This window comes from Physeter macrocephalus, chromosome 21 (assembly GCF_002837175.3).
Source record: "Physeter macrocephalus isolate SW-GA chromosome 21, ASM283717v5, whole genome shotgun sequence".
In the NCBI taxonomy this organism is placed as follows: Eukaryota; Metazoa; Chordata; class Mammalia; order Artiodactyla; family Physeteridae; genus Physeter; species Physeter macrocephalus.
Genome location: NC_041234.1, coordinates 79,717,535 through 79,727,501, shown reverse-complemented (window position 1 = coordinate 79,727,501; position 9,967 = coordinate 79,717,535). Strand labels below are relative to the sequence as shown.

At 41.7% G+C, this 9,967-nt stretch overlaps 1 protein-coding gene across 1 annotated transcript; it reads left to right on the top strand.

The window, feature by feature from the left end:
* The first annotated feature begins 8,421 nt into the window (after window positions 1–8,421).
* TMSB15C (thymosin beta 15C) lies at window positions 8,422–9,509 on the top strand. The gene is made up of 2 exons (XM_007118882.2): window positions 8,422–8,521; window positions 9,466–9,509. Exons 1-2 carry the CDS (start codon window positions 8,422–8,424, stop codon window positions 9,501–9,503), a joined length of 138 nt encoding a protein of 45 aa, XP_007118944.1. The 3' UTR covers window positions 9,504–9,509.
* The last annotated feature ends 458 nt before the right edge of the window (window positions 9,510–9,967 follow it).

Genomic DNA, 9,967 nt, shown 5'->3' with positions numbered 1-9,967 from the left:
ATGAATAGCTACACTAGTGATGTTTAAAAAGGATGTAGAATTCAACAACCAATTAGAAAATTCAGTAGAAAAAATAACCCATTCACAGTAGCCCCCAAATCTATAAGGCAGCTAAAAAGATAGCTAACACATATGAACAAGCCATTACGCATAAAAGTATAAAATTGTACTAAAAGACATTTTAAAAATATCTGAAAGTGAAGAAATATACTTGTCAAGACCTGCACAGGGTCTGGGATTTTGCCTATATACAAGCTAAGACATTAGCCTGCCCTAGTTTCGTGGATTCTGGCATAAGACATGAGACTCTTGGGTGAGAGACAAAGGACTTTATTATTGACAACAAAAGCAGTAACCAGAGCTTCATGTTGGTTTGCATCTGTTCCTAATGCTCCCCCAAGTCCCACAAGGATGATGTAAAGGACTCATGATAGATGGCTGCGCACATAGTGGATTGCATTACAGGAGAGGAACAATGAGTTTGGAAGCTCCACTGATTTTATGGAAAGTAGAAGCAAGCCTGCTCTTTTGTCTGTGGGGAGATACTTCTTCATCCTTTACTGCAAACATGACCCTGAGAAATGGCTCAGATAAACAGTCTTCAGGGACGTGCATTTTTGGCATACTCAGCAAGAAAATGCAGGGATGCTCAGGGCCCATGGTGGATTGGGTCTCCCAAAAATACTGCATTTATGCATGGGAAGACTTAATGTCAATAAGTTAGCAATTCATCTCAAATTAATCCATAAGTCCAATAACGTTCCAATCAAAATATTAACAGGCCCATTTTTGTGGAACTTGACAATTGATTACAAAATTGGAAATGGCATATACAGGAAATTGATTTATGAAGGATGTGGCACTGCAAAAGAGTAGAGAAAGGATGGATAATTGATGGATAAAGGATGGTCTTGATCTGCGGGCTAGTTATATGGGTGTCTTCATTTTGTGAACATTCATCAAGATGCACACTTAAGATATGTCCATTTTTCTGTATGTATTTTATACTTAAGTAAAACCTTTTCAATACCTGCCTAATAGGATACTTTCCCACCAGTAGAGTTGCACGTTCACCAAAAGTTGTTCTTTCCTTAAACAGGTTTATTCCAGTTACACTTGTTGGAAACCAAATAGGAATGGTTTGTAAACCAAACCAACAAAAGAGGATTGCAGAAAAAATTTTGCAAAATATGTTACAGACAGATAATTAGAATATAGAATATGTAAAGCACCCATAAGAAGCAATATTAAGAGGACAAACAAAAGAAAAATGGGTAAAAGATATCAAAAGGTAATTCACAGAAGAATAAATGAGTTTGGCCAGAAAACCTATAAAAAGTGCTCATGTCATGAAATAATCTGGGAAAGGCAGATTCAAACACTAGGGAGATGCTCATTTTCACCTGTTAGATTGGTAAAAAGAAATTTAAAAATACTTATCTGCAAGAATGTGGGGGAAATGGGACTTCTATAGCTGATATGTGTGTAAATTGGTGCAATTATTATGACAAGCTATTTGGCAATGTCCAGTGAGGTTGAAGATGAACATACTCTGTCATTTAGCAATTCCACTTCTAGGAAACACATTTATAGAGTAATAGGAGGCTATAACAAGAATATTAATTGAAGCACTGTTTGTAATAGAAAAAAAGGAAGCAACCCAAATGTTCACAAGAATGGAAATGCATAAGGAAACTATTCATATAATGGAATATTATATACCAGTTAAAATGGATGTACATATGTTATAGCATGAACATGGATAAATCTAAAAAGCATAATGGGTGAAAAAATCAAGTTGTAGATGATTACACACAGTGTGATATAATTTACCATGAAGCAAAAATCATGAGAAAACAATTCACTTAACAAATCTTCATTTTGTGCACAATTCTAGGTACTTAGAATCAGTGAACAAAACAGAGATCTTGCCCTCGTGGACTTTACATTTCAATGGGGGAAGACTGAATAAAGCAATAAGTATAGCAAGTAAATAAGTTGTATAGTGTGTTAGAGAATGATGAAAGCAGAGCAGGGTAAGACAGATAGAATAGGGATGGGAAGCTTGCAGTATTAAATAGGATAGTACAGATAGGCTTCATTGAAATGGTGAGATTTGAGCCTTGAAGGAGGTGAGAGAATTTAAATAAATGGATAACTTGGAAAAGAGCACTCCAAAGGCCCTATGGCAACAGTGAGCTTGGCTTTTCTGAGGAACTGTAAGGAGGCCACAGATGGGACAGAGTGAGTGAAGAAGAGAGCAGATGGGGAGGTTAGAGATATAATTGAGAGCCAGAAAATGTAGGGCTTTTGTAGGGACTTTGGTTCTCACTCTGAATGGAACTGGCTATCTTTTCAGCGTTTTGAGCAGAGAAGTACAAGGATTTCATTTATATTTAAAAATGATCACTTAATTTTTTGTGTAGGGAATAAACCATAGAGGATCAAGAATGAAAACAGAGAGATCTCTTAGAAGGCTATTTTAGTTATTCAGATGAGAGATGATGGTAGATTAGACCTTATATGTAGCAATGGTGATGGTGAATGGATTTTGGGTACACTCTGAGTTAGAACCAAAATGATTTCCTGATGGGTTGGATGTACAGTGGGAGAGGAAGGGAGGAATTGAAGATAATGTCAAGATTTTTGGCCTGAGCATATGGACTGATATAATTGCCATCAATTGAGATGGGGCTGGCTGTAGGAGGAGCAGGTTTTGGGGAAAAAGATTAAGAATTCTATCTGGGACATTTTGAGTTTCAGATGTCTATTAGACATCTGAGTGGAGGTGCTGAGTAGGCAGCAATACAGATCTGGTCTGCAGACTTGAATTTAAGAGTTATCAGTATAGAAAGTGTTTTACAGCATAGGACTGGAAGAGATCACCAAGGGAGTGTAGATAGAAATGAGAAGAACAGGGAACAAGCCCGGGGGCACTCCCATTTTAAGAGGTTGGGGAGGAGAAGAGGAACCAATAAAGGTCACTGAGAAGAAGCAGCCAGTGAGGTCAGAGGAAGCCAGGAGAATGTGGGGTCCTGGAAGCCAAATGAAGACAGTGAACTGAGGAGGAGGGGCTCATCAGCTGTGCCAAATGCTGCTGATAGGTCCAGTAAGGATTAAGAATTGACCATTGGATTGATCAATGTAGAAATCAGTCATGACCTTAACAATGGCAATTTCAGTGGAGTGGTGGAGGTGGACCCCTGATTGGAATGTGTTCAAATGAGAATAGGAAGGAGGAGAAAAATTGGAAACAGTGAATAGAGACAACTATTACAAAGGAGTGAAGGAGTAGTCCAAGTGGATATCTGAGGGAAGAACGTCCCTGACAGATGGAATGGACATCGAAAATGCCCTAGGCAAGAGTGACTGTGACTTGTTTGAGGAACAGCAGAGAGACCATGGTTGGGGCAGAGTGAGTGAGGTGGAGAGCAGGCAGAGAGGGTAGGGGGCTATGGAAGGAAAGTTGTCTGGGCCTCCCTCTTGACACCAGATTGATGTAGGTAGAAAGCCTAGGGGAATGTGGTCTTAGACCAGGAACTGGTTCAATCGATGCCTTCAAATATTCATGTTCAAATATTGCACATGGAGGTTTATATTACATACATCTGTAAAGAAAAATGTGCCTCAAAGGGCAGCAAAGAAATAGGATGCTAACAGTTTCAGAAGTGGAGTTAAGAGAATATATATATATTCCATATATAATGATGAGAATGTATTTATGTGAAGATAAGAAATAACAGCATGATAGTATCCTGATAGAAACAACCTAGTAGAGAGCACAACATTGATGGTGGTGATAAAGGGGCGAGAGATGGTAGTGATATTGTTGAACTGGCGTGAGAGAAAGAGATCTAAAGACCTTCCTCAACTTATGATGGGGCTACATCTGGATGAACCCATTGTAACTTGAAAATATCATAAGTCGAAAATGCATTAAATACAACTAACCTACCCAACATCATAGCTTAGCCTAACCTGCCTGAAACGTGCTCAGAACACTTACATTGATTAGCCTACATTTGGGCAAAATCATCTAACACAAAACCTCTTTTATAATAAAATGTTGAATATCTCATGTAATTTACTGAATATTGTACTGAAAGTGAAAAACAGAATGGTTGAATGGGTACAGAATGATTGGAAGTGTATCAGTATGAGTTGTTTACCCCGTAATCGTGTGGCTGACTGGGAGTTGCAGCTCTCTGCTGCTGCCCAGCATCACGAGAGAGTATCGTACCACATATTGATAGCCCGGGGAAAGTTCAAAATTCAAAAGTTTGTGGTTGTGTATTTTCCTCTAGCCAGGTTTAGCTGTGTGAGTTCAGGCTCCTTGAGGTGTATTTGGACTTAGCTAGAGTTATGATTTTGCCAGGGAAGCAAACAAAGTGAGAGAGGGGCAGGAGACTGGAGGGTATATGTCAATGCGTGATTATAAAGACTGAGCATGACATTTGAGCTAGGGAAGGAGGGGAGAGAACACAATAAGGGATAATAAGAGATGGTGAAATCTGGCAAAACCAATGGACTGGAGATTTTTGTGAGGTTAGAGGATAGTGGGGTCTGGGTACCAAAGGAAATGAGCTGGAAAAAGAGGAGGTGATGGTCATAAAGAGGGATGTTTGACATTGAGATTATTCAGGGATTGCTGTAATTGCTGTGACAAGGCCTAGGGTATGGCCATGCAAATGAGTAGCTGAGTTGGGGTCAAGGTCGATGTCATGAAGGAGAAATGAAGGAGCCAGTGTATCAGAATGATCATTCTTGAGCTCACCAGGAATCAAGACAGGACTACTACCATTGGGGATGACATAGTTCCAGGAGCTAAAATCTTTGAGAAATAAGGGAGAGGAGCACTGAAGTTTGGTAGTGATGACAATGAAGTCTAGTTGGTGACACAAGCTGTCAAAAGCTGGAGGTTTTCAGGGATGTGGGAGAGGAATGCTCTAAAGGCAGCAGTGAAAAGTAAGGAAGACATTTACCAGAGCTTCAGGCTCTGTGGTACAATGGTGATGGGGGAGAAAAATCATCTACTTCTCTTGAGTGGGCTTCATGGGACACAGAGTCCTCAGGGAAGAGCCTGGTTTCTGTTAAGGCAAGACAATGAAAGGCACATTCAGAGAAGAGGGTGGCGATATGGAGGAATTATTGAGGTTGCATTGTGTTTTAGGAGTAAGGAGGGGGTGTGGGAAGTGAGCTAAAGAGAGAATGTGGTCACAGCCTTATGGAAGTTAGAATGTGGGAGTTGAGGGGTATCGCGGGGATATGGGGGTTCTTGTGGTGACTGACACAAGTGGGGTTGGACATTGATGAGATGAGTTCTGATGGATTTGAGGCAGATAGATTCAAGATAGACTTTGAAGTTTCGGCTAGGGTTGGGGAGGTGAGTGTCTGAGGCTTGCTGTCAACCCCAAGAGATATGGAAATTCAGTCTTACACCTGGAGCACTGGTCCACAGAACGCTCCATGTTGCTCCTGGAAACAGATCACATAAATCTGTAGTGAAAGAAACATGGGCTAGAAACTACATATCATATTCAGGATAGGAGTAACCCTGGGGAAGTGGGAGGGGAATAGAAATGGGGTGAAGGTCAAGGAAACCTCAATTTTTCTGTAATGTTTTTATTCCTTTAAAAAAAAGACAAAGTAAATATAACAGCATCCAAATCTGAGTGGTGGAAACACTGGTGTTTGTTATATTTAATGCCTGGGACGTTGTAGCTACTCAATGAATGTTATTTGTTGAATGAGCATGCCTTTCTGTATTAACAGTTCCTCCAATGAACATACAAAACTCTCAAGTTAGCACATCGTGCTACAAGAGCATAGAAAAGAAAATGGAGAGAAGTGGGGAAGGCCTGAGAAATGCTTGAGGAGAGAGTAATTGCTGATCTATGTAGATCTCTACCACCATACATGAGCCTTATGGAAAATATGGCGTGCAAGCTAAAGACATAGTCCTATCTCCATTTTACCTTAATGCTCTAAGGTTCTGGGTGAGTATCCAGAAAATGACCTTGAATATTTAGTTCTTTCAAGTAACTACTGGAGTCTCCTTTTTGTCTCCCAACATAGACACTGGGTGGTGCTGCTGTCCAAAAATTCTGCTCTATCCTGGATTTATTACTTCAATCTAAAGACAGGTATTTATCTAAGTGTCTACTGTAGACCAAGCAAGGTGCTTGGGATTAGAGATATAAAGATGAATAGCCTCAGCAGATTCTCCTCTGATTACACTGCTACCATGTTCAGTGGCTGAAAAATTAGAAAATGTGACTTTTACATTGGAGCGTACCACTGTCACAGAAATGCCCAGTTGTGGGAGTGAATGATCCTGAACTACCCACCCTTTCCATGAGCACCCCTCCTCCAACACCTGGCCAAGGATCAGAACAGACATTGAGCATCACTCGTTGTCACCGCATACTTAGGGTCCTTTGAATATAAAAAGCCAAGAGTACCTGATTATGGCTCCTTCAGCTTGGATCTCGGAGTTTTGGACGTTCAAAGCTAACTGGGTAAAATGTGTCTGCTTATTGTAGAGGCCCTTATTATCGTGGAGGAGTGAGTATACTTGGGAGGAAGGGAAGTGGACCCTCAGGACGAAAGTAGTGGGAGAAGCAGGGCAGGTAGGCCAGCCACTGATCCCTTGGGGAATCAGTGGGCTTGGATGGGGTCTGGATAGGCGGATCTGGTATGACGTTATCAACACCCAGTTGCAAGGGTGAGGTCCTGAGTAGAGAGGAGACAGTAGACTGAGGTCAGCAAGTCTAAATAGGTGGGAGGGGCGAGGAGGCAGGTCTAGGATCCCTTGGTCAATCGGAGAGGACTGGGGCGGGGTCTGGGGGCGGAGCCTGTCACGCAGCTTATAACTGCGGGGTTCCGCATGGGAAGGCTAACCTCGTCCTGTGTACCAAGCGGTCTCAGTTCAGCGGTCTACCTTTCACTGGTCTTCAAGCCTTCGGGTGAGGACATGCGGCCCCGCCAGAGCCAGAGGACTGTGGGGACAGGAGGGCGTGGCGGCCGCGGGGCTGGCATATCGGGCCTGCTGGAATTGGAGGGGCGGGGATTGGGACGGGCGATTCGTATCTGCGCCTCCTGGCGAGTCCGCGCCTTTGTTTTCGCAGCGCCGCCTTCTTCGCGAGATGCGGAATCCTCCCTGGGGCTGTCCCTGGAAGGTCCGAGGGGGGAGCCCCCAGAGAGGCCAGTCCGCTGTGGCTGCAAGTCCGAGGCTGAGGGGATGAGGAGTGTGGGGCTCGGAATGGGGCCTCTGGGGCTGGCCCTTCGCTCTCTCCCCTCCCATGGCTGTTAGGTTGGACTGGGCTCCCGACAATGATGATATTTATTTTGAAATGTAAGCAGATTGCTGCTAACAAACTGGTCTATGCACCCAGCCCTGTTATTATTATTTGAAGTCCCTGTTTCCCCCCTCTGGAGATTGGCGGCTGATCGCTTGTCAAAGGATGGTCTTAGGGTGACCTCGACGGAAGGGAGGCATTTTGGGGACGTCTGGCTGCTTGGGGGCCTCTCGATGCTAGTCTGGGCACTAGACGTGTCTTACCCCACCAGGGTGGGGCCAGGCACGCGCAGGAGAGCTCTGCTTTCCGGGCTCAGGGGTCTCCTATTGTCTCTTCTGGACAAACCCGGAATGATCACATGGCACCTCATCTCCTAGCCTCATCTACTACCCTCTCCTCTTGAGGGGAAAATATGGTGAAATAAAAATGAACTCTAGTTTATCCCATTCTGCTGAAGTTCTTGGTTTGATCATAATTAGCTGTGCTGTCTTACAGTGTTTACAAACCAGTGCCATAAGGAGTTATTGTGAGACATGTAATTAGTTTGACTGGATTTAATCCCTCCTCTTATTGTAGCCCCTTAATCTACTGTCTTTGGGCAGATGAAATGGAAAGAAACTAGTCCAATTTGTGCTACCCCTTTTTGTGTGCTGCTCCCTAACCCCCAAGAAAAATGCCCCCCTCTCATAGTAATTGAATACAAAGTGAACGTGCTCAAATAGTGCTGTCTCCTTACAAATTCATTAGCTGGTTAAACCCAGTCCTTATTTTTTCTTCTACCCCTATCTGCTCATGTGTTTCTATCACCTCCATTTTACTTTTGCTGTGATTTTAAAAGTCAGACATATTGGCTCCCAGTTTCTAGAACATCTTGGTTTCTAGTGCATCCTGATCCAATGGCATTTACTGTCTATCAGAAATGGGGTAATGATGTGGGGTAATAAAAAGTATTCTAATAAAAATATGACTTTTCTAAGATCTGTTGCTGTTTTCCTGTTGAAAATCAGCAGGTAAAATACACATTGATATTAAATGTGAGAATTTTGGCTGTTACTCCTTACTGTGATAATAGTTTTACCAGGTAAGTTTTTTTATGGGTTTTTTTTTCGGTCTTTTAGTCAAGATGAGTGATAAGCCAGACTTGTCTGAAGTGGAGAACTTTGACAAGTCAAAACTGAAGAAAACTAACACTAAAGAAAAAAACACTCTTCCCTCAAAGGAAAGTAAGTCATGGGGACTTTCTGAGACAAATGATGGTGAAAATTAATAGGTTCAGTAAATAAACTCTTCTAGTAAATTTTACCACAAAGGAAGCAATAACCAGAGTACGAATTATTTAATGTATAACATTAAAAAATATCAAATAATTGCCTTTTTTACTTTGCTTTTATAAGTAGTTCTCACAAAATAGGCCCCAGTAGTAATGGGGGAATTTTAAAAAGCTGGTTTTTGGTGGAAAACTACTAAAACCCACATTGAAACCAATCTTGTAATATTGGACATAGCATTAGAAAGATCTTAGTTTTGTCCGATTTTTGTTATTTGGCATTTTTTTGCATCTAGCTATTTGGGTCTTTGATCTCATCCCTAATGAGCCATGCAAACTGTGGTTTTGGCCTTCTCTACCTGATGACAAGATGAGGTGAGCGAATCAGTTTAGGTATAGGGTATACTCAAGTCTCCCAGGGATCAAGGGATCAATTTTGCCCTCCCCACTTACAGCATGCAGGAGAAACCCCAAGCCAAGGGAAACGTTTTGTCATGTAGCATTATTTGAAAAGTTCCAAAGTTAGTCAAAATTGTCATTTTGATGACATTTTTGTCATCAAATGGCATAACTTCCTAATTGCATAGTGATAGATAAATCTGAAGAAAGTGCTTCACTTGCCCCCCAGTCTCAGAGTGATCTATGGTAAAAATGGCAACGCATAAATCTACCTCTCAAATGGGGAAAAAGAAACACACAGTTGAGTCTAACAAATGTTCAGCTTATTAATTTGCACACACACATACCTGACTGAGGATTTGTGTGTAGTGCCTTGGCATTCTAAATTTAAAGAAGGTATGGCAGCCTCCAATAACTTGGCAAAGAGTTCTTTTGGAAGAAACTGAACTTAATCTTAGGTAAATACCCTCTTAATGATTTTTTGTGTTTATTTTTCCCCAGCTATCCAGCAGGAGAAAGAGTGTGGTCAAACATCGTAAAATGGGGATCTCCTTGCAAGAGCAAATTTCAACATTGCTTGAGCGTCTTGTTTTTGGTAAAACTTTGTAGAGATTTTAGGCATCTTCTGATGTCTTCTCACCCATAATCCCTGGCTAAGAGGTCAGGGGTAGCCTACGTTCCCTGACATTCATTTTAAAACTTCCATTGGTGCGTAAATTCCAGCTGGCAGATGCTGTCAATAATCTAACCGTTGATGACCTTTGTGCTTGTAGTCTTTGCACCCCCTACCGGATAAGCCACTTTTAACTTTCTACAATGGTTCCCTCTATTGCTTTATAATCTTCATGAAGTTGCATGCTTTTGCATCTTCTCACAGTTTATTTTCATTTGTAATGGAGCAATAAAATAATAATCAGTATGTTTATAATAGGCTCCTTTGGTTCATTCCTGGTGGTCTTCTAAGGAATGAAAGTACACAAGGGTACTTTTCAGCCAAAAAAAA